At 45.0% G+C, this 25641-nt stretch overlaps 1 protein-coding gene across 1 annotated transcript in view; it reads right to left on the minus strand.

The window, feature by feature from the left end:
- CACNA2D4 (calcium channel, voltage-dependent, alpha 2/delta subunit 4) overlaps positions 1-25641 on the minus strand; it is a 130668-nt gene that overhangs the window by 80535 nt on the left and 24492 nt on the right. Inside the window, exons 7-18 of the mRNA XM_011931025.1 lie at positions 14149-14209; positions 13357-13507; positions 13099-13173; positions 12126-12215; positions 11909-12022; positions 10961-11039; positions 9397-9530; positions 6314-6391; positions 5452-5532; positions 4808-4882; positions 1726-1812; positions 1080-1151 (exon numbers count right to left, since the gene is read on the minus strand). Coding sequence (XP_011786415.1) covers positions 1080-1151; positions 1726-1812; positions 4808-4882; positions 5452-5532; positions 6314-6391; positions 9397-9530; positions 10961-11039; positions 11909-12022; positions 12126-12215; positions 13099-13173; positions 13357-13507; positions 14149-14209 — 1097 coding nt within the window. The remainder of the gene's footprint in view (positions 1-1079; positions 1152-1725; positions 1813-4807; positions 4883-5451; positions 5533-6313; positions 6392-9396; positions 9531-10960; positions 11040-11908; positions 12023-12125; positions 12216-13098; positions 13174-13356; positions 13508-14148; positions 14210-25641) is intronic.

A 25641-nucleotide genomic window follows, 5' to 3' on the forward strand; every position in this document is an offset into this window, starting at 1 on the left:
AGGCGCCGCCACCGCACCCAGCTAGTTTTTTGTATTTTTTAGTAGAGATGGGGTTTCATCGGGTTAGCCAGAATGGTCTCGATCTCCTGACCTCTTGATCTGCCCGTCTCGGCCTCCCAAAGTGCTGGGATTACAGGCTTGAGCCACCACACCCGGCCAATTCTTTTGGATCAGGAGAAGGAACAGCTGCCACTGGTGGTCTGACCTCACTATAGTGCCCAGTCTGCCTGAAGGAGGCCTTTCTCAGCCCAGAGCTTACAAAAAGCCAGGCAGATGCCACCAAAATACAACACTAGTCCCAGTGAAAGTCAGTCTTGCCTAAAAGGGATGCTTCCTTGTCTCTCCCTGTGCTTTCTTGTTTGGCTTCCATGGAAGTCTGTGTTGTGGAAGAACTTGGGTCTAATTGCTGCAGGCAGATGCCTGTGTTCTTTTAGCTGAGGCAGATGGGCAGGGGAGGAGGAGGTGGGGGTGGCTGTGAGGGAGGAGGTGACATTTGTAAATATGTCAAGGGACAATGCAGAATCAGTAGACACATTAGAACCTTTTAAGTGAGAAGATGAAATAATCTTTCACAAATGATGCACAGGGCTGTAAAGATAGTAGCGGGATTATGAGGATATTGATTCCTAACTATCTGGGGTTACAGTGCATGAAAATCAGCTGTAGGGAATAGTGAATATTTTCAAACTCTTCCTGTATAACATTTCACAAGAGCTGCTTACCATTTACAAAATTAGCTGTCACTTTTCCCCTTTTCATTATAAACAACAAAAGGGCCAGTAGCAGACAGCATAAGGAGGAAAGAAGAGCTGTAAATGCCTCGGCCAGCCTTCTACCCAGCTCAGCGGTCTCCCAAAAGCCAAGCGTTGCATGAGCAATCGTGTCATTCCCTGGCTAGGTGTTTCTCCGGGGCCAACACACCCTGGGTGTACCCCCTAATGGACCCCCATTAGGGTGCAGCAAGCACTCAGCTCTTCAACTATAATTAGGCTAAGTCCAGGTCCCTCGTCACTACTCCAAACCCAATTAAGGAAGATGCCTTCCTAGGCCACGCCCTGGCTCTGTTTCTAGCTCCTTACCCCTTTATCCATCGGAACCTTCACGTCCATCGAGAGAGTACCTGTTTCCCTATTGATCATGGCTGTTCTCAGCTTCAGGAGGAAAGACAATGACATTAGTTCCTTGGCTCACAGGCGAGGGTGAGAGTGTGGAGTTCTTCAGACCAGGTTAGAGGCGATCCCCAGAGACACTTTTGGTTCTTCCCTTTGTCCTCTGAGAGAGATACCAGGAGGGAAGATGGACCTGACTCTAAGCTCTATCTAGCTCATCATTCCAGGCATTCACCAAGATCCCACTCCCAAGTGGACTGATGCATTGGGGTACAGAGTGCCAAGTTGCTGGGGCACAATTTCCTCTAGGATGAGATACTGCGATCAAAAGCCAGGCTAAAACATCACTAAAACTCAAACTCTGCAGCTTATACGCATGATCTCATCCGGCCTCAGTAGTCCTGTGATTCAAGAAGCTATTGTTATATTTTTATAGTTGTTTAAAGAATTGCTCATTTTAGGCATTGCTTGTGGCTTGATCTTGGAAAGGCTCTGGGATGGACCTGTTCTGCCTGACAGGAACAGAGTGACCTCAAAGCTCACAGCCACACAGCTAACCTATTTAGTTGGATGCAGAGCTCAACTAGCTTCCCTTCCCCCTATTTTCCCCACTCACAGATTCAGCCTGGTCTTCCCACTCCACTTCGGAGAGATCCACACTGTTGTAGTTAGGTTTGGGTTTTAGTTTCTTCCCCTCTCTGTACTGGATGTGGGCATGTTAGGAAGAAAAACATGCGGTTAGTGTACGACCTGGTCAAGTTTATCTCTTCTACAAAGCCTTTCAGGTATATTCATAAAAGCAAAGGATTCCTTAGAAATCAATCAATCCAGTAATTACTTAAGGTTATCTGGGCAAACTTCCACCTGATACAGAGCTCCCCTTATTGACATCTATGACAGATGGTCTCATGGCCTCTGAGTGAATCTTCCCCATGGCAGGGAGCTCCCTATCTCATGGGTCAGCTTGTTGGAGCTTTGGACAGCCGTAATTGTTAGAAAGTTCCTCCTCATACAAAGCGGAAATCCATCTCCCTGTGACTCCACCCACTGATCTTCCTTCTTTCCCCTGGAGCTGCATAGAACGCGTTCCACCTGACAGCCCTTGGGATTTCCAAAGGTACTTGTCACGCCTAAGACTGCACTGCTCCAACTGAGTTTGCCCGGTGTGCAGATGCCTCAGCTCCCTCTGAATATGCTCTACTTTGTCTTCAACGTCACTCTCAAAATGGAGATTCCCGTGACAAAAGCCAGCCTTCCAAATGGGGTCTGACCAGTGTGGCGTGGGCTGTGATCTGTGGACTAAGGCGTCAGGGGGCCTGACTGCTGCCTGACTGTGGTTCTGCTGTCTTCCTGGCCAGCCACACAGACCTGGCAGTTCAGGCGGAGATTTCAGACAGTTCAGTCCCCTTGGTCTTCCTCATCTTCCTCATGGGGCACACCGCCAGAGCCCTCTTCACAATCGTGTGCTTGGGCACTGAGTATTTCCCAGAGCTCTCCATGCATCCCTAATACATTTCATCTTGCTAGTTTCAGCCCACTGTTTTAGAAGAATGCTTTCTGAATACTCATTTTCTCATTTAATGTATTAACCATACCTTCCAGACTCTATGGCGTCTGCCTTCTGCATTTTCATCTTAGTGATAAAATATTTGAATGGGACGGAGACAAGGACAGATCAGTGTTTAATAAAGACCTCCCTTCAACTTCACATACAGCCATTAATCAACATGCTGAGTGTCATTATTTTCTGGCCCTGACTTCTCTCTCTCTGAAGCCAAGACAGATGTCATCAAGTTATCTATGATTAGGTCTGCAGCACTTCCCAGGTTTAGTTTATTAACCCCAACCAAAAAAGGAAAGAGGATAGTTTATCACTGAGGTAAATTAAGGATTAATTAGCACGTCTGCTTGGAGCCAAATGAGGCCCCCAGCAGATGCCTGGACAGCTCCGGTCCCTATCACTGTGTATCTTGCTTCCGCCAGTTTTTTGTTTGCTTGCTTTTTTCGGGGAAGTATCATGCCGATTTCTTGCCTGTTCAGGGGATCTGTAGAGTCCCCTTTCCCCTCTTTTCCGCCTTTACCATGCCTGGATCATGCTTCTTGATCTTATTAACGACCATACTCATCAAACGGCCCTGCCCTGCCATCTTTTACCTGGGATCTGTTTCCTTTGGGTGGGGCTTAACATTCTGTTGCCATCTCCTAAATCCTGACAAAGCCTGAAGATCATCTGTAGCTCCTCACTTGAAAACCACAATTCTACTCCATCAAATACTCCTACATGGGGCACTGACGTAGAAAGATTTCAGTCCAATGGGATGGCTCTTTTCATTTATTACTGGGCATATCCTCCTTAGTTTTTCTTTTTCAAACGTAACTATTGTTTTCCTGATAGTGCTTTCCTCAGATAACTCATTACATTGGCTTTACTACATCTTTTGTTGTGTCATCGTGTCCTGTGTGGCATTATTCCCTACTTGTTTCATTTGTGTAAGTCTGGTTTTCCTAATTAGAGTATAAGCCTCGGTTTATAGCGTTCTTCACAGTATCATGAGGTCAGGCACGAGGAGGTCCACACTGTCAATCAACTGGTTGAAGCCTTATATTCATCTAGAGTACATAGATGGGGACAGGCAGTTTCTGATCAGTACCCCTCAATTCTACAAGTCAGTTCCAGAATCAGCATATTATTTCCCTAGTGAGTCATTTTGCTGGCACTGGGGCTGCCCCCCACAGAACCCCTTGGTACAAGGGAGTGACGTGTTATGGGTTCAGATGCTTGCCCAGCAGAGCCTGAATTGAAAGACAGTGTGAACAGAGTGGCTTCCAGTGTGCCCCGATCTCTCTCTATTCAGAACCCTTAGAATTTGCCTTAAATAGTTAATCATTGCCTTTCAGATATTCAGTGTCTATTTGAATCAAGTGGAATGAATGGAGTGTGGCTTAGACTGACCTCTCCAAATGATACCTGGGCAGATGAGACCCTAAGTTCTCTGGAAGGTGCTCTGCTGTCTGTCTTCAGTTGCCATCTGTTATTCACCACAAGACTGGTAGAGGGCAAAGGGCTATGATTCTCCTAGAACTTTAGCTCCCTCCATCCCAACAATCACATCGAGAGCTGTGGTCATTATTGCTGCATAGTGCTTGAGTGCATGACTAGCTCCTTAACCCTGAAGGCAGAGCTTTCAGATAAGACAATGCAACTTTCTTCCTCAGCCATCAGATGCTCAGTGGAACTCATGTGAAAATACCCCGGCCTCTGTGTCAGGGTGGAGAGGGCTGGGAGGGCCAGGAGCACTGAGGAACGCATCCTAAGCTGTGCTGCTCAGGAGAGAGCTCCCTGCCATTTCTATGGTTAGCTCCTTGTTCACTCAACTTCACAGGCCCCCAGAGTTCTGAGAGACTCCAAGCAGATGTGACTAATGGCCCTGTGGGCTCTTCAGCCTCAAAACTGCACACTTCATTACGTGCTCTCTGGCCTACTCATCAGTCATTTCACATGGTTTTGCCTTGTCTCTTCTGATAGATTCCAAACAACTTGAAAACAGGGACCATGACTCGAATACATTTTTTTTCTCATATTACCCACTGGGTTCCTAAATGGAGCCCAATGTGTGTTTGTTGTTTTAATTGTTTTTGTGAATTTCCCCCAAATCCCATACAGTAAGGATCCCAAGGCAAAGAAGGTCTATACCTACCAGGGGTCGGAGGTCAGGATGGGAGAGGATGTAGCCATTGTTGGTGTTCAGAAAGGCGTATCCGTGCACTCCAAGCTGCCAGAGTCCAGGGTGGAGGGGCATTAGGCCTGCTGTTTGTGCTGGGCATCTGGAGTTGGGCAGGGGTTTGGGGGCCACAGGACAGTTGAAGATGGCAGCTCACAGCAGTGAGGGCTTTCAATAGGAGCAGAACTGAGCCAGTGCCATGCTTCCATCCATTGATTGAGGAGTCCCTTCCAAACTTGACTGTTTATAGCAACCATCATAATACATATTATCACCGACTTCTTTCCCACCACCTGTTCGGGGTGCTTTGATGATGTAATCTCACTCACACTCATAGCAGGACTGTGTGGCATGGAGGAGCAGACTGAGAAACTGAGACACTGGGCAGGGAAAGGACTTACTGAAGGCCCACAGAGCAAGTCATACTTCGCGGTGGGAAAGGGACCCAAGGGCACGCATTGCTGCTCCCAAGCTCAGCACCTGAACTTGTTGGGCGGTGACGGAGAGGCCCCATCCCAGCTCTGGGCTTGGCTTGCCTGGAGAGAGGCTCCCGTCACGGGGGGAGGGAGTTCGCTCCTGGGGAACCTGCAGTCCCCACGGGGGAACAGACCCAGGCTCACCTTGTACCGGGGCGCCAGCTTCATCAGCTCTCTCAGGGCCACATCTGAGCCCACCACACCCAGGAGAATGCCATGGGATCGCTGGAAGGAAAGACACAAGGAATGGGGGAGACGCAGCTTCCCTGTTCACAAGGTTAGACTGGATCCCGGGCCTGTCCAGAGCTTGGAAGAGGAAGCCACTTAAGCTTTAAGTGGTTCTTCCTCTGCAATTAGATTCTAGGCTGGGAATAAAAATCTAGACTCTATCAGACGAGGTCCCAGGAGCAAAACCAGCTGCTAGGAAGATTAATACCCGGTATTAATATTTAAGTTGTAATATTTAAATGGAAGCCAAAGTTAAATGAAATATTAATCTTCACGGCAGAGGGTGAAGTTATTGGGTTCTTAGGGCCCATAATTCATGGGTGCTCTGAAGCATATGGGGCCTGAAACCCGGGGGGAAATGAAACATTTCCTGACCAGATGGAGGATGGAAGTCTCGAGAAATCCCCTCACCAGAGGCCTTTACAGACAAGTTAGAGTCTGTACAACCTGGCAGATTAAGCATGGCTTTGCAGGAAGGCTGGCCTGCAACCCGCCAGCCTGACATCCCCAAGGCAGGGGTCCCAACTGCAGAGCAGCCAAACGACTCCCAGCCAGCGATCAGAGTCACTGGGGAAGCCGTAGAAAATCACAGACCCCCAGCCCACCTCCAACCAGGAGAGTTTGGGGTAGCTACTCTGGGACAGGCCTGGAAATCTGCATTCAAACCCTCCCAAGGTGGCTCAGAGGCACAGCCAAGTCAAGAATCACTGGTCTGAAGATGCCACTGCGGCCCCAGGTTCTAATCCCTGCTATAGCCTCTCTAGGAGCAGCCACTCACCGTTTCGTTCTTCTTGCTGAAGACTGGCATGGCCACAGTGGTGAGTAGCATTAGGCTCTGAGCCTGTGAGCTGAGGAGCTGTCAGGGAGGGGAGAACAGGGGTCAGAAGCTGTAGCCTAGGGCCCCTGGTTTGCTGTACTCAGAGCACCCAGTGCAGAGAACCCACGGTCACTGCATCAATTATCCAGAGTCACCTTCCCACAGGAAGGAGGAAATCCCAAATGAGGGTTTCTTTGCAAAAGGAGAGTTGGCAGGAATGCTGGGGGCCAGAGGTGGACTGGAGGGGAGGACCAGGCTGCTGTCATTCAGCGGGGTCCTGAGCCCCATGACCCTGCCCCAAGCACATTCACTAAGCTCTCTTGTCTCAGGGAGGCCCAGGCCGAGTGTTGAGCGCGAACCCAGGAAACAGGCCTATCTGCGCCTGCCCAGAAATAGAGGCTTTGCACAGCACCAGCTTTCCAGAAACCTCTGATATGGACTCAAGGTTGCTACAGGTGAAAGGGAGGACATTGACCCAGAGCTACCCAGAAACACAAGCACACCCCAAGGAACCGCAGTGCAAGGGCAGGCCGTGGTGTAGCTGTAGCGGCCCTCGGGGCGTCCCTAGCACATGGGTCAGACCCACATGGTCTCCACTCGCAACACCAGAGCCAGAACCCTTGCCAACCTCTAGATGGCTGTCCGCCCTGACTGCCTGGGCTCGCCGTGCCGGCTCCTCCAGTTATTTGAAAGGGGCTCTGCACGTGTGCCCACTTTATAACAAAGGTAGGATTCCGACAAGCATGTGGGAAGAGAGGTATCATAAGTCTGACCTTGGATGAGATCAACTAAAGGAGATTGCTGAGTTATGGAAGTCCACAGTTGGCTTTCTTGGAGAAGGAAGCACATTTTGGCCACCATGTCTCTTTTTCTCGCCTCATCTGAGTTTTCAATTTAGAGTTAGAAGTAAGGCTTTCTGAGAGTGAACCATGATGACATCTAATTGTTTTCTGAGCTTGGACACATCTCCATGGGCTACATGAGGGCTTTCCATTCTCCTTCTTGAGTTAGGAGTGCATGAAGCCAGCTTGTCCCTGGCTCCCAGGAAGGAGCTCCCAGGCTCTTGGAGGCCCCTGTGGCCTGCTCTCCCTAGGACATGTCTCAGCCTGGGCGGGGTCCATTCACAGCTGTCCCTGCACTCGTGTTTCTGGACACACTTGGGAGGGCAGACAACTGCCCTGGGCTCAGGGGAGTGACATCCTCCTCTCAGAGGGTTCCAAGGTGGGTCCGGGAGATCTGCAGGTCACTCTTAACTTCAGGGACTCCTAAGCCAGGGCCAGGAGAGGGAAGGAGGAAGACAGAGGAGATGTAGGGACTGGCTGCAGGGGGTGGTTCTCACTGAGGGACACCTCAGGAGACAGGTGTAAAAGGGACAGATGTAAAAGTGAAGATCAAACCGTGAACTGTGGCCTCGTCTGTGTGTGTGGAGGTAAGAGAGTGCCGGAAGGTCAGGCTGTCCATAGAATGAGAAGGACGTCCTAGCACCACCCGTCTGACATCAGTTACAGCACACAAGGAAGCCGGGGTTGCCTCTACCCACCTTCTGCCAAACTCACACCCAACACTCCAGGCCACCTTCAGCAGGTATGGCCTGAGCCCAGCTTCTCTCATCGGATTTCACGGTTCTGAAAGCCTTCGCTTTCCAGCTCCTGTGGCATGACCACAACACTCCCAGGCAAGGGAGGCCCACACAGAGCACCGGAGCCCTGGCCCCTCCTGCTGGGCTGGCTCCAGGCAGGCAGATGAATGCACAGGTGATGGAGAGGAAGCACAGGTGCCAAGGTTTATGGGACGATAGCTCAAATAAGATCCCCTCCTCCTGTCCTCCTTCTCCCCACCCACCTCTCTCTCATCGAACCTGGACACACAGGGCCCTACAAACACTTGGCCAAGGGAGGGAGAGCCCTGCCCAGAGGCAGCCAGCTCGTCCCTTCTCCGCAGCAGTCGGTGATGGTCGGATGACATCTGCTGGGCATGGCCTTGTTGGCTGAGCCCCTTTAAAGTAGATTAACGAGCTTTTCATCCCAAACTTGGCCAGATGGTTTATGTCTACTATTTACAGGTGGAGGTAAGCATGCCACTGCCTTTGGACATAGAGCAAGTCAGAAGAAAGCTGGCCGTTGCATTCCCAGCCTCCTTTGTCAGCACAGGGACTAAGTTCTGGCCAGTGAGAGGTGAGTTCTGGGTTCTGGCAAGAGTCCCTGCAAGTTTCCCTCACGGGGCAAAGCCTCCTGCTGCCCCTCCCACAGCCTGATGCTTTCAAATGAAACCAAATGTGGTTTCATTTGACTCATGTTCCGCCACCTCCTGAGCACAAGGATGAGGGTCACATCCCTGGGACAGCAAAGGGGACGGCAGGGAGGAGCCTGGGTCCCTGATGACCAGAGAGCTTGTGGTCAGCTCTGGGCTTTGTTTACCCAAGGCGGACATTCACTTTTATCTTATTTAAGCCACTCTTTTCGGGTCTCTCTAGAGCCCAGCCTGATACATCATCACTGGAGCAGGTGGCTGCCTATGTGATGGGGATTTGAGAAGTGGCAGAACTGTCTCCCTTCCCCAGAAAGGTCCCATCTGGAGCTCTCCCTTTGATGTTCATTCTTTTGTGCAAGTCATTGCTGCCTGCAGTCCTTGGAAAATGCAGGGGCCCAGGAAGGGAGAACATGTGTTCCAGCTGTGGGATGGTGGATTCTTGGTCTGACCCCTTTCTCCCCCGGGTGGGTGGGAGACAGGGATGATGAGGGAGGCAAGGACTGTGGGGGAGGAGGGAGGAACAACTTTGGAGCAGGAACTCTGTCCGTGGAGAGCACCCTGGGCAGGTCTGCTGGGGGTCTGGGGCAGCATATGGGCAGTGGCCCCATTAGTGGGCCAAGGGCTGTCAGGAAAAGAGGAGGAAAAGCATGGAAAAGCGGCTTCATCCACCCCTTCTTAATGTTCCCTAAGGTGCTAGGCCCACCCCTCTCCTGATCCAGGAAGTCACTTCTTGCTCCCTGGGGTCCCTAACTCTGGGATCGGCTTCTCTAGCTGGGAGCTGCTGCCAGGCTCACCTTGCTGTCCATGTAGGCCTCTGTCCAGATGATGTCGTGGTCGTGGTTGATGACCATGGGGCGGCTGAGCACGTGCAGGTATTCCATCACGTTCTCCTGGGTGTCCGCCAGCGTTGAGATCTGCGTGTAGTAGCCTGCGGTGGGGAGGGCCGCGTGGGTGTGGAAGGCAGGGCTGCCCCGGGAACTCGTCGTCAGGGCCTGCACCCTCCCCAGCTGCTGATGGCTCACAGCTGAATCCTCTCTGGAAACTGGCCCGGGGCACAGGGAGCTGCTTCCCCACAGTTGTGTCCTTTACCCAGGGGCAGCCGCAGGCCAGTGGGAGGCCAAGGCTCACCGTGCCTCACCCTGGAAGACCTCTGAGGGGCGCTCTCCCACCCAGAGCTCCGCGAAGGAGCAGCAGGGCCTGATGCAAGGGCATTGGGGGTCAGCATCTCCCTCTCCCAGCCCCGCCCTCCCTACTTCCTCACAGGAGCATCTCTTGAGAGTGCCCCGTAAGCCTTCTTCTGTCATTCTTAGCTCTGTGTTCTGGGAACCCAATCAGAGGCAGAGATTTCTGCCTCTCCCCTCCTCCTTCTTCTGGTCCTTGTCCTTGGTCGGGTTGTGGGGTGGGTGTTACAGCCTCTTCCCCGGAGCCGTGGTGACACTCCAAAGAGCAGATTGCGCAGAAAGCTGTGAATGACCTCTCTGCTCTCCTGGCCCCCACCTCCCACCATGTTCATCCCCCTCACCAGTGAGATGCAGCGACTGTCTGCTCCCAGCAGGTCTCAGACCCTTTGAACACGCTGTTCCCTCTGCCGGGAACACCCTTCCAGTTGCCCCACTGACTTGGAGAGTGCCTCCCCCATGGCCCCCCAGCACCCTGAATAGTCTGTGTCTCTCCACCATCAAAGCTCATTTCAGGCTTTATCGTGGGTGGTGGTTTACTCGTGTGTCTCCCTGCTGGACAGTACCAAGAGGCAGACTGACCCTGACTCCATCCTTCAGGCTGTATCATGGGTGGTGGTTTACTCATGTGTCTCCCTGCTGGACAATACCAAGAGGCAGACTGACCCTGACTCCATCCTTCAGGCTGTATCGTGGGTGGTGGTTTACTCGTGTGTCTCCCTGCTGGACAATACCAAGAGGCAGACTGACCCTGACTCCATCCTGATCCCTCTTGGTCCCCCGGCGCCTGGAAATCGTGCCAGGTGCATAGTGGATGCTCAGTGAATTTTTGTTGAATCAATGGGGGTCTGGTCAGAGATAGATGAGGATGATTCACACACAAAACATTATTCCAAAGAAAACAGTGACTCTCTGCTTTTTGTCTGGGAGCAGAACCAGAACCAGAGTCTATGGCTTAATTTGCCGACAGAAAGAATGGGGGCAGGATGGAGACAGAGCTGACATTGTCTCACCTTGCTTTTTCCAAATACAAAGGAGGGACTGAGGCTATTGTTCTTGACGTAATGCTGATCCTCTTAGGGGCTGTGGGGAAGTGCACACTCAGCACCTCCAGGGCTGGGTCACCCTGTGCCCCGTGCTCAGGCACAGGTGGGAAGGCACCTGCCAGCCCGGCACTCACCTTTGTTGTTGCATGCGATCCACTTCATGCGGTCAGCAAAAGACACTTCTCTCCCAATGAGGTAAGTGAAAACTCGGACCTAACCCACAAGACACAGATGCACTCAGCAGCAAAATTCCTGGCCGTAAGTAATGTTAACACGGTTCATGTGAGTCTTAGATGTTGGGCCAAGTGCTTATCAGTCTTCGGGTTCTCCATTGAATGTTTTTCCATTTATTTGTGTCATCTCTGATTTATTTCAGCAGTGTTTTGTAATTCTCACTGCAGAGATCTTTCACCTCTCTGGTTAGCTGTATTCCTAGATATCCCTGAGGCCCAGGCAGCAACACAACACAACTCACCCAGGGCCATGGGGACTGCGGAGTAGGTGCAAGGCTGAGGTTTACAGCCTGGCAGTTCATTTTTTTTTTTTTTTTTTGAGACGGAGTCTCGCTCTGTCGCCCAGGTTGGAGTGCAGTGGCGCAATCTCGGCTCACTGCAAGCTCTGCCTCCTGGGTTCATGTCATTCTCCTGTCTCAGCCTCCCAAGTAGCTGGGACTACAGGCGCCTGCCACCACGCCCGGCTAATTTTTTGTATTTTTAGTAGAGATGAGGCTTCACCATGTTAGCCAGGATGGTCTCAATCTCCTGACCTCGTGATCCGCCCACCTCAGCCTCCCAAAGTGCTGGGATTACAAGCGTGAGCCACCGTGCCCGGCCCAGCCTGGCAGTTCTGATGTCCCCAAACCATATTCTGGTCCTTCACCCCAAACCTCCTACATCAGGCCTCTGTGTCTTGGGTCACCATAATTTTGGAACACCCAATTAAAATGTATCTGAAAGCAAGAATGGCTCTAATAGGAAAGCAGATTTGCATGGGGGCCATCCTTTTAGGGGCCCTGCTGGTGATCCTATCCATGGCAGTAGGAGAAGCTTTTTGTTCTCCCCGGACACCCGTGGGAGGGTCACCTTACAGTCTGGCCAGTTATACTTCTCAAACACCGGCTCGTAGTCCTCCACGGCACCGTCACTGATCAGCATGATGGCCTGGTTGCAGAGGCTTCCTTGCTTGGCCTCTTGGAACTGTGTAGGGAAGAGGAGTGCCTGTGACCACAGGCCAAGCCTGCCTCCCCAACCTGCCACTTCCTCCCAGTCCTTCCCTCCCAGACCTCATTATAGTGGGCACCTGCTTCAGGATCTGGAAGGCCTCTCTCAGGGCTTGGTCCACGATCCCCACACCTTTGACCATCAGCTCCTCCACCAGCAGTTTGAAATGCTGTCATGGATGAGACATTAGAGGAGCATCAGGGGGTTGAGTGGGCCAGTGGAGCTTCATGTTTGGTGTTAATTTAGGAGGCTGTTTAGGGCCATCAGAGGACATGATTGCAGGGCCTGTGCCTCCATGATGCAGCTAAGTTCATGGACTGGTCCTCTATAATGGGTGTTTCTCAAGTGTCCCCAGGATAAACTGAGAGAGGGTGAATGACTTGGTACAAATCCATGGCCACTATTGGCGGGAAATGCCAAGTGTGAAGCTGAGTATGTGGGGAGGACAGTCCTGGGATGGAGGCAGGGTAACCTTGGCTCCCAGACCACAGCCCGCAGCCCAGGAGTGCGCGCTTCACAGTAGAAAGTGTGGAGGTGCCCAGGGCGGAGGCCTGGCTTCAAGAGGAACTCAAACCCCGACTCCCCATCACAGAGGGAGGAATCTATGATGTGCAAAAGCTCTCCTTAAAAAATTATTGCCATGTCCTCTCCTCCTTTGTCTTTTACCAGAGAAAAAGGATGATACTCAATGGGTTTAAATTTGTCCTCCTTTCAGGGAAGCTTCTCATGAAAACTGACATAATGGAAAAGCCCAGGTGGGAGGCCAAAGGGGAAATGGAGACGTACATAATCCACAGGGTGAAAAACCTGTCCTGAGTAAGGAAGGTTCCCTTTAGTATGAGGTCTCTATCTGCTCACTGTTTGCTCTGATAAGTAGCAGCGTGTTTACAGGGCGGTTCTCTGGGTTGTTTGCATGGGTAACATGCTCTGCTCTCATTCCAGGTGCCATGGGAATAAGCAAAAGGGGCCACAGACACAGTCTGCAGAGACAATTGCCCACCATCCAGACACGAGCAGGGGCTTGTTAGTGTCAGGCCACAGTGGACACTCACCTCTCGATTGTCTCGGTCCGCCTGGACGAGGATCCCTTTAAAACAAGGCTCGATGTAATGGACGTAGTCATTGTACTGCAGTCGCAGTGAGGCGAGGGGAGGTGGGGGGAGAAGAAACACCATCAGTTTGCAAAGTCCAGGCCCAGCAAACACACTCACGCAGGTCACAGGGTGCTCAGGGGCTGTGGGTCACCTTGGCACCTGTGTATGGTTTCTAGAGGAAGTGAGAGCTATTCTAGAACAGGAAGGCACATTTACCGCAATGATATTAACAAAGTCATTCTCCCCCAGGGTGTCCAAGATGGTGGTGATGGTGTGCTTGGCAATAGTCATCCTCAGCCCCTTCATACTGCCACTCACGTCCACCAAAATCACTATGTCCTTGGGAGAAGTAGCAGCTTGAATGTACCTGCAGAAGAAAGAAAGAGACATGCCCAAGATGGGAAAACCAAAGCCAGAACCAATACCTGACCAAGGGTCTGCAGTTATTTCTATTCAGATGCTGGCTCACGCCCACCCAAAGTTCAGGGCAACCCATCTATGGCAGGTTTTACATGTTTCATAACCACTCGACACAGTTCTGGAGCCGTCTGGAGCAGCAGTGGTTGGAGATGTGCCCACCTAACAGGCCAGGTCAAGCCCTGGAGGTAACCCTTGTCCCTTTTGATTTAGAGCAACCAGGGTCCCTGAGGGGCTGGCAGCAGAAAGGGAGAGAGCTGGGCTTCAGATTCTGCTACAGACTTGCCAAAAAAGGGGTGTTGAAGGAGAGGAGAACCTAACAAAAGGTTGATGTGGAGACAGCTCGGTGTCCCGGAAGGAGGTTTAGGTTGGGAAAGACACGTATGATCAGTCCTGGAGCAAGGCAGCTGCAGAGGGAAGGGAGGAATGCTGGCGCTCTTCCTGTTCTTCTGTCTGGTTAGTTCTTCTGTCTACACCCAAGGCCCTTGAGTGGTGGTCGGGGAGGGGGTGGGAGTGGAGGAGGACGAGGCAAAACCCAAAAGCTATGAGATAAATACCCGGGCTGCAGACCTTTCCCCTGTGAGCTCTTACCAGCCACGGTTTCGGCAGTCAAAGGTAATGACTCCATTCTCATCAGGTGTCCATTTTATACCTGGGGGAAGGAAGACTTGTTCTTTTACTAGCTTGGTGAGGCTGCCCCAGATCCCCTGGCTGGGTGTGGACCCCCAGGATGGCCACAATCCCCAGGGCAGAACAGCTTTGGAGCTAGGGAACAGGGTGGGGACCACTGGGACGTGCCCTGTAGACTGAGACAAGCTGGCAAGGAGACATCTACCAGCCAAACTGCCCAGATGCAGAGCTGGGGGTGATTTCACAGGTAGGCCCACATAGGTGGTGCACGGGACTCATTTGTGAGATGAAACCTCATATCAAATAGTGGAAGGGGACGCTTTGGAGAAGTGTGACTTTTAACATCCATTACTAGCCAGCAAATTGTGGACAAAATGTTGTCCACAGCAACTGCTCTGACTTCTAACCCACTTGCCTCTAGGTGTTAAGCTCATTAGCACTCAAGATCCTTCCTGTTGGCTGGGATGGGATAAATGATTTGGTTCTATGACTGTAGGCTCTTTGAGGTCAGGGATTCCTAGAACACAGCAGAGTATATGCTTAATAAACGTCTGTTACCTGAACGAAAGGATAAATGAATGGATATGAAAGATCTTGCGTTGACCCAGTAAGCAGAATGCTGGTGTAGATTTTTATCCTATTCACCTAATAAAAAAATGTGTATAGATGCACAGAAAACACTGACATGATCCACAATAGAATCTTGACTTGAAAAGACTTTATGATTGGGAATAGTGGGTTTAAAATAAGAAGAGTAAAAATAACAGGTAGAATTGCAACATGTTGTGACTGGGATAGAAAAAATGATTGTAGCAATACCATGAATGTCTAGAAGCTCCAAGGGCCCTTCCTACTCTGCATCTGGTTAGACTTCAGATGACATACACCCTTTGAGGCATTGCTGGCCTCTCAAAGGCAGGAGAGGTTTTCAGAGACCATGCTCTTCAAAACCAAACCAATGAGAACACAGCCCCAGGGGTGAGGCGTAAGTGTGAGGTCAGCTAGCACCCAAAGCCTTGAAGGTGGGAAGCAGAGCCATGGGAGTGTGGTGTGATGGGAGCTTGAGTACCACTGGTCTGACTTAGTCTTGCAGCCAGTCATGGGAGGTGGGGCTTTCCTGAAGCCGCATTCTTATAGAAACATAGTCGTGGGGAATTTCATCCTTAGAACAGCAATGAGGAGGAGAAGCTGAGTCTGAGATGACTGACTCTTAACCAAAACCTTCAAAGAGGACTTTGGAGGTCCTGGATAAGGGTACCCTCAAGTCCAAGTGGAAACAGAAGCAAATTTTCTTGTGGATTCCCAACTCAGACTCACTGGACTCCAAAGATGACAAGCAGCATGGCCTCACAAGCAAAGACTGCCAAATACATACAGAGCAGACCCCTGTTAGTGGGAAGCAGCAGACTCAAGAGCTACCTTAAGAGCTGGATATAGCTTCTCAAGAATTACAGATGTTGGAATGGCCAAGTACCAAACACAAACTAGGTAGGTATGAGAACAACACACAATACAAAGAACATGTAAGAAATGACCAGGAATGAAGAAACAGCTTTGCAAATATGAAGCTTTCAGAGATGAAAAAATGTATAGGTTGAAACAAATAACTTAAATGGATAGTGCTTTATTCATGGGTAAAAAGAAAATGCATACATTTGTGGATGTATCTAGAGTTCTACTGAGGCTGAAATGAGAAGGTTTAATACACATCTGATTGGAGTCACAGAAAGAGAAAAGGGAGAACATGGAGGAAAGGTGATGGTTAAAGAGATGATATTGGCAAATATTCTAGAACTGATTAAAAATGCAATTCTACAGATCCAGGAAGCACAGTGTATCCCAAACAGGATGAATAAAAAGATATCCACATATAGACATACAGTAGTGAAACTGCAGAACTTCAAAGGCAAATAAATAAATAAATAAATAAATAAATAAATAAACAAACACACACCACAAAGGCAGCCAGAAAGCCCACAACACCTACAAAGGAAGAGCAGTTAAACTGATAGATTTTCCCAACATCAAAGAAAGCCAGAAGACAGTGTATAAACAGTTTTAAGATGTTGAGCAAATAGAATTATTAATTTAGAATTGCATTGTCAGCAAAACTATCATTCAAGAACGAGGATAAAAGGAAACATTTGTAGATAAACACAATCTGAAGCAGTTTGTACTGAAGGCCCCACTGTAAAGGAACTTCTGGAGGATTTACTTTAAGAAGAAGGAGAATGATCTGGGAAAAACATGAGTGAGGGAATGGTGAAGAAATAAAATGGTAAATAAGTCATTAATTCCAAGTAAACGTTGTTTATATCAAATAACAGTACTCGTGTGTCTGATTTATGGGGATGAAAAATTTGAAATATTGACAATAGAATGGAAGTCTAGAAGAAAGAGATGGAAGCACAAAAGTTCTAAAGGCCTTTGCTGACTGAGAGGAGAGTAAAAATATTATTTAATTTTAATTTTTTATTTTTAGAGATGGGATCCTGCTATATTGCCCAGGATGGTCCTGAGTTCCTAGGCAAGGGAACCTCCCGCCTCAGCCTCCCAAGTAACTGGAACTATAGGTGCAAACCAGGTTCCCAGCTTAATTTTAAAATGTTATTGTATTAAATATGCCTGATAAGATTTCAGGGGTAATGACTGAAAGAATAAAAACAAGGGGACAAGTTCTAAACTACTAGATAGAAAAAAGTTATCTTAGGGACATTTATTATTTAAATGTTAAGTACTTAAATAGGAAAAAAGAAGAAAAAGCAAATATAAAAACACCAGGACAAGTAAAAAATTTTAAAAATAAGATAATAGGCTTCAAGATGGCTGACTAGAGGCATCTGGTGCTTTCCTCCTCTACAAAGAAGGACAAAAATAGCAGGTAGATAATCACACTTCGAATAGATCATCCAAGAGAGAACACTGGAATTCAACAGAGAGTGACAGGAAGCACCTAAAGCAAGGAAGAAGACGGAAGCAAGTCACCCTGCTTGGTCAGGATTGGCTGGGAGCCTCTCCAGGCTCCTCAGTGCAATGAAAGGATAAGTGAGAGACCCCCAGAAGTCCTCATTCCCACCATGGATTCCTGCAATCCTAGCCACAGGAGAGCCTTTAGACTCTTGCAGGCCTTACGACTAACACAGGGAGCTGCTTGGAGCCTGGGTGAGGGCACTGCTCCAGAGAGGGAGCTCACACTGGATCTCATACACTCCCAGAGCCCTAAGCAGCAGAAGAGAATACAGAAAAGCAATGCAAAGAAATAAAAAACTCAGGATATGAATGAGAAATTTGCTAAGAAGATAGATATACTTAAAGAGAACCAAACAGAAATTCTGAAGCTGAAGAATTCATTGAATGAAATACAAAATACATTTGTAAATGTTAACAATAGACTAACTCAAGCAGAAGAAAGAATTTCGGAACTTGAAGACAGGTCTTTTGAAATAACTCAGACAAAAATTTTCTTTAAAAAAAGAATAAACAAAGCCTATGTGACATATAGGACATCATTAAGTGGCCAAATGTTCACATTCTTGGTGTCCCATAAGGCAAAAGAAACAAAAGGATAGAAAGCCCATTTAACAAAATACTAGCTGGAAACTTTCCAAGTCTAGCAAGAGATTATGACATCAGGATACCAGAAGCTCATAGATCCCCAAACAGATATAATTCAAAAAGGTCTTCTTCACAGTACCTTGCAGTCAAACTGTAAAAAGTTAAGGACAAAGAAAGAATTCTAAAAACATCAAGGGAAAATTGTCTAGTTACTTACAAGACAACGTCCATGAGACTAGCAGTGGATTTCTCAGCAGAAACCTTACAGATCAGGAGAGAATGAGATGATATATTCAAATTTCTTGGAAAAGGAAAAAAACTATTAGTCAAGGATACTATAACCAGCAAAGTTGTCCCTCATAAACAAACGAGAAATACAGTATTTCCAAGATAAACAAAAGCTGAGGAAATTCATCACCACTAGACCTGCTCTACAAGAAATTCCTGAAAAAGAAAGGACAATATCTACCGTCATGAAAACACATGAAAATATAAAATTCACTGGCAGAGCAAACACAAATAAGGAAGAGAAAGGACTCAAATATTACCTCTACAGAAAACTACCAAACCACAATGATAAACAATAAGAGAAAAAGAAAGGAGCAGAGGATATACAAATAGCCAGAAATCAATTAATACAATGACAGGAATAGCTCTAACATATTGATAATAACCTTGAATGTAAACAGATTAAACTTTCCATTTAAAAAGTATAGACTGGCTGAATGGTTTTAAAAATATGAACCAACTATATGCTGCCTAAAAGAAACTCATCTCACCTGTAAAGACATATACAGAATGAAATGGAAGAAAAAAGATATTCCACACACAGAGAAACCAAAAGCAAACAGGAGTAGCTATACTTATATCAGATAAAACAAACTTTAAGTCAAAAACAGATAGAGAAAAAATAGATAAAGAAGGTCATTAACAATGACAAAGGGATCAAGTTAGCAAGAGTATATAGCAATTCTAAATCTATATGCACCCAACACTGGAACACCCAGATATATGTGGCAAATATTATTAGAGCTAAAGGGAGAGACAGACTCCGATACAATAATAGTTGGAACATCAACACCCCACTCTCAGCACTATGTAGATAACTTAGACAGAAAATTAACCAAAAAAATTGGATTTAAACTGCACATTTGACTTAATGGACTTAGGCATTTATAGAACATTTTATCTGACAGCCACAGAATGCACATTATTCTAACCAGCACATGAAACATTCTCCAGGACAGATTGTATATTAGGACACAAAACAAGCCTCAGTAAATTAATCCCGGCACTTTGGGAGGCTAAGGTAGGTGGATCACGAGGTCAGGAGCTCAAGATCAGCCTGACCAAGATGGTGAAACCCCGTCTCTACTAAAAATAAAAAAAAAAAAATTAGCTGGGAGTGGTGGTGGGTGCCTGTAATCCCAGCTACTTGGGAGGCTGAGGCAGAGAATTACTTAAACGCAGGAGGTGGAGGATGCAGTGCAGAGATCATACCACTGCACTCTGCCTGGGTGACAGAGCAAAACTTCATCTCAAAAATAAAATAATAATTGAAATCATTTTCAGTATCTTCTCAGACTATAATAGAATAAAACTAGAAATCAATAACAAGAGAAATTTTAGAAACTATTCAAATACATGAAAATTAAGCAACATGCCCTTGAATGACCAATGGGTCAAGGTAGAAATTAGGGAGGCAATTAAAAAATTACTTGAAACAAATGAAAATTGAAAAACAATATACCAAAACGTATGGGATATAGTAAAAGCAGTATAAAGAGGATAGTTTGTAGCAGTAAGTGCTTACATCAAAAAGTAGAAAGATTTCTAACAATGTAATAATGTACCTCCAGGAAATACAAAAGCAAGAGCAAACCAAACCTAAAATTAGTGAATGGAAAAAAATAATAAATAACAGAACAGAAACAAACAAAATAGAGACTAAAAAATTACAAAGGGTCAACAAAATGAAAAGTTGATTTTTAAAAAAGATAAAATCAATAAACTGTTAGCTAGACTAACCAAGAATAATGAACAAAATCAGAAATGAAAAGAGGATACACTACAATGAATACCACAGAACTAGAGACCAATTATAAGCAACTACACACTAAGACAAACTGTAAAACCTAGAGGAAATGGACAAATTCCTGGACACGTACAAGCTACCAAGATTGGATTGGAATACATAGAAAACCTGAACAGACCAATAACACATGATAAAAGTGAACCAGTAATAAAAAGCCTTCCAACAAAGGAAAATCTAGGACCCGATAGACTCACGGCCAAATTGTACCAAACTATCAAAGAACTAACACCAATCATCCTCAAGTTATTCCAAAATATTGAAGAGGATGGAATTCTCCCTAACTCATGCTGTGAGGCCAGCATTACTCTAATATCAAAACCAGGTAAAGACACAACAACAACAAAAGAAAACTACAGGCCAGTATCTCTGATGACCATAGATGCAAAAAATCCTCAACAAAATACTAGCAAGCCAAATCCAACAGCACATCAAAAATATAATATGCCATGATCAAGTGGTATTTATACCAGGGATGCAAGGATGGTTCAACATATGCAAATCAATAAAAGTAATATATCACATCAAAAGAATGATAGACAATAACCATATAATCATCTTCATAGATGAAGAAAAATCATTTGATAAAATTCAGCATTGCTTCACGATTAGAAACTCGTACCAAACTAGGCATAGAAGGAAAATACCTCAACATAATAAAGGCCTTATATGACAAACCCACAGGTAACATCATACAGAATGGGGAAAAGCTGAAAGCTTTCCTCTAAGAGCTGGAACAAAACAAAGATGCCCACTTTCACCACTCCTATTCAACATAGCATGGGAAGTCCTAGCCAGAGCAATCAGGCAAGAGAAAGAGATAAAAAGCATCCAAATTGGAAAAGAGGAAGTCAAACTATTCTTCTTTGCAGATGACATAATCTTATATCTAGGAAAACCTAAAGACTCCACCAAAAAAACTCTTAGATCTGATAAATACATTCAGTACAGTTACAGGATATAAAATCAACATACAAAAATCAGTAGTGTTTCTATAATGAACTAGCTGAGAAAGAAAACAAGAAGGCAATCTCATTTACAGTAACTAACAAAAAAGTACCTAGAAATAAATTTAACCAAGAAGGTGAAAGACCTGCATAAGGAAAGCTACAAAACTGATGAAAAAAAATTGAAGAGGATACACATTAAAATATTTTATGTTTATGGACTGGGATAATTAATATCATTAAAATGACCATACTGCCCAAAGCAATCTACAGATTTACTGCAATCATTATCAAAATACCAATGCCATTTTTTCACAAGAGTAGAAAAAAAATCATAAAATTCATATGAAACTGGAAAAAAAAAGCCAGAATAGCTAAAGCAATCCTGAGTAAAAACAAAACATCAACAAAAACAAAAAACAAAGCTGGAGGCATCACACTGCCTGACTTCAAAGTATGTTTCAAGGCTATAGTAACCCAAACAGCATGATATTGGTATAAAAACAGACATAAAGACCAATGAAACAGAATAGAGAACCCAGAAATAAATCCATAAATTTAAAGTCAGCTAATTTTCTTTTTAAAAATTACTTAATTAGATTTTAGTGGTAGGGTCTTGCTCTGCCACCCAGGCTGGAGTACAATGGTGTGCAAGACTCACTGCAGTCTTGAACTCCTGGGCTCAAGCAATCCTCCCACCTCAGCCTTCCAAATAGCTAGGACGATAGCCGTGCGCCACCACACCTGGCTACATTTTTAAATTTTTTGTAGAGATAAGGGTCTCACTATGTTGCCCAGGCTGGCCTCAAACTCATGGCCTCACATGATCCTCCCACCTTGATCTCCTAAAGTGATGAGATTGCAAGTGTGAGCCACCATGCCTGACCTCAAGCCAGCTAATTTTCAACAAAGGCACCAAGAACATACAATAAGAAAAGAACCATCTGTTCAATAAATGGTGCTGGGAAAACTGGAATTCCATATGCAGAAGAATAAAACTGGATCCCTACCTCTCATGATTTACAAAAATCAACTCAAAATGGATTAAAAACTTAAATGCAAATCCCCAAACTATAAAGCTACTAGAAGAAAACGTAGGGGAAATACTTAAGAACATTGGTCTCTACAGAAATGTTATGGATAAGACCTCAAAAGCACGGGCAACAAAAACAAAATAAACAAATGGGACTCTATTAAGCTAAAAAGCTTCTGCATAGCAAAGGAAACAATTTACAATGAAGAGACAACCTGTTGAATGAGGATAATTATTTGAAATATTTGAAAATATTTACAAACTATTCATCTGACAAGGGACTAATATCCAGACTATCTAAGAAACTCAAACATCTCAACAGTAAAAACAAAACAAAACAAATAATCCCATTGAAATGTGGGCAAAGGACATGAATAGACATTTCTCAAAAGAAGACATACAAATGACCAATAGATATATGAAAAAATGCTCAATATCACGAAGCATCAGGGAAATGCAAATCAATACTACAAAGATATATCATCTCATCCCAGTTAGAATAGCTATTAAACACACACACACACACACACACACACAACAGATGCTAGCAAAGATGCAGAGAAAAAGAAACTCATATGCCATTGGTGGGAATGTAAATTAGTATAGCCACTATGGAAAACAATACGGTGATTTCTCAAAAAACTAAAAATAGAACTACCATGTGATGCCACGACCTAGAATTTATCCAAAGGGAAAGAAATCTGTTTATCGAAGGTATACCTGCACTTGCATGTTTATCACAGCACTATTCACAATAGCAAAGATACAAAATCAACGTTGTGTCCATCAAAACATGAATAAATAAAGGAGATATGGTATATACACACAATGGAATATTTGGCCATAAAAAATGAAATGCCATTTGCAGCAACATGGATGAACTGGGGGTTGTTATGTTAAGTGAAACAAGCCAGGCACAGAAAGATGAACATTGGGCCGGGAGTAGTGGCTCTTGCCTGTAATCCAAGCACTTTGGAAGGCTGAAGCAGGAGGATCACTTGAGGCCAGGAGTTCAAGACAAGCACTACGTGTTCTCATTCACATGTGGGAGCTAAAAACGTTGATCTTATGGGGGTAGAGAGTAGAATGACAAATACCAGAGTCTGGGAAATGTGCGTGGTGGGTGGATGGAGGAGGAATAAAGAGAGGAAGGTTAGTGGGCACAAACATACAATTAGATAGAAGGAATGAGCTCTAATATTTGATAGCAGAGTAGGGTGACTATAGTTAGCAATGTATTGTATATTTCACAATAGTTAGAAGAGAGGACTTGAAATGTTCCCAACACATAGAAATGATAAATACTCCAGGTGATGGACACCCCCAAATACCCTGACTTGATCATTACACATTCTATGCATATAACAAAATATTACATGTTCCCCATCAATATGTACAAGTATTGTGTATCAGTAAAAATAAGATGATAGCATATTCAAATATACCAATGTTCACAATAAATGTAAATATGCTTAACTTGCTAACTAGTAAAAGAGATTGCCAGTTTGGATAAAAATATAAAAGCTATAACCTATTTTCAACAGATACGGCTAAATTGACAGAAAGTTTGAAAATAAAGGGATAAAGGAAAAAGTATATATCAGGTAAATATCAACCATGAGCATGTTGGTGTCACTCTATGACTATCAGACAAAAGACACATTAAAATAAAAAGTGTTGTAGGAGATCATAAGGATCAAGCAAATATAAAATCAGCAAAGATATAGAAAATTTAAGCAATACAATTAACAAGCTTGATCTAATGGCATGTGTAGAAGTTTTCATCCAACAATGAGAGTACACATTTTCTTCTCAAGCACATACAGAATATTGACAAAACTTGATGTCATACTAGGCCATTAAAATAAATTTAAATTAATTTCCCTTATATGTGCCAAATTCTTAGACCACAAAGCAATTGAGCTAAAAATTTAGAATAAAAAGGTAAATATAAATATTTATTTACATTTCCATATTTGTAAACTTAAAAACACACTTTAAAATAACTGAAATATTGAAGAAATCACAGATAAATTTCAAAATATTTAGAAGCAAATGATAATTAAAACACTACCTCTATACCAAAACTACAGACAACAAAAGAAAAAATAGACAGATTGGATATCAAAATTAAAAACTTGTATGTATCAAAGGCTACAGTCAACAGAGTGAAAAGGTAACCCATAGAATGGGAGCAAATATTTGTAAACCGTCAATCCGACAAGAGGTTAATATTCAGAATATATAAAGAACTCCTATGACTCAACAACAACAACACCTGATTTTAAAAAGAGCCAAGAACTTGAACAGATATTTCTCAAAGATGAGCAAATGGCCAGTAAGCACATGAAAAGATGTTCAAAGTCATTAATCATTAGGGGCATGCAAATCACAGTTGCCGTTAGATACTACCTCACACCCATTAGGATGGCTACTACCAGGAAAACTAAAAAAAACTAAACAAAAAGAAAACTCCAGAAAATAACAAGCTGGCAAGGATTTAGAAAATTGGAACCCTTGTGATAGAGGCCTCATCATTTTACATTCCCGTGTGTGTGTGTGTATATGTATGTGCATGTACATATATATGTATACACACAAATGAAATATTATTCAGCTTCAAAAAGAAGGTAAATTCTGACATATGCTACAACATGGATGGACCTTAAGGGCATTATGCTAAGTGAGGTAAGCCCATCACAAAATGACAAATACTGTATGTTTCCACTTATATGATGTACATAGAATAGTTAAATTCATAGAGATAGGCATAGCATGAGGGTGCCAGAGGCTGGGGGGAGAAGAAAATGGAGAGTTACTATTTAATAAGTATAAAGTTTTGCAAGATAAAAAGAGTTTTGGAGATGGATGGTGGTGATTGTTGCACAACAATGAGAATGCACTTATTATCAGTGATACTTTTAATAAGTTCACTTAAAATGGTTAAGATAGTAAATTTTTATATTATATATATTTTTGCCGTAAATAAAAATAAAATTTAAAAGAACTCACTACCAGTAAAAACCTGTGAGATGCAGCAAAAACAGAGCTTCTAGTGGCATAGTGTAGAATTAACATTTATTTTCGAAATACAGGGAGGCTGAAACTTAAAGCTAAGTGTCTCATTTAAGAAGTTAGGGCCGGGCGCGGTGGCTCAAGCTTGTAATCCCAGCACTTTGGGAGGCCGAGACGGCCAGATCACGCGGTCAGGAGATCGAGACCATCCTGGCTAACACAGTGAAATCCCGTCTCTACCAAAAAATACAAAAAACTAGCCGGGCGAGGTGGCGGCACCGGTAGTCCCAGCTACTTGGGAGGCTGAGGCAGGAGAATGGCGTGAACTCGGGAGGCGGAGCTTGCAGTGAGCTGAGATCCGGCCACTGCACTCCAGCCCGGGCGACAGAGCAAGACTCTGTCTCAAAAAAAAAACAAGAAGTTAGGAGGAGGAACAAAATAAACTCAAAGAAAGGGAAAAGAGAACATAAGAAAGTGCTAAAATAGATGAAATAGAAAATAGAGAAATAGTTAAGAGCAGTCAACAAAGACAAAAGATGATTCCTGACAAGACTAACAAAGTAGAGAAATCTACGGGGAATTGAAAAGAAAAAAATGCATAATACTGTAAATTAAAAGGGGACACAACTACAGATACAGCAGAGACTTAAAATGTGATAATAAGAGAATAATCGATTCATACAAATAAATTTGAAAAGTCAGATAACATGGATGGCTTCTAAATAAAACTACTTCAAATTTTAAGAAATAGAAAGCCACATTAGCATTACAAGTGATCAATAAATCAAAGCGGTAATTTTATCTTCCCATAA

This window comes from Colobus angolensis, unplaced genomic scaffold, assembly GCF_000951035.1.
Source record: "Colobus angolensis palliatus isolate OR3802 unplaced genomic scaffold, Cang.pa_1.0 Scaffold89, whole genome shotgun sequence".
Classification (NCBI taxonomy): Eukaryota; Metazoa; Chordata; class Mammalia; order Primates; family Cercopithecidae; genus Colobus; species Colobus angolensis.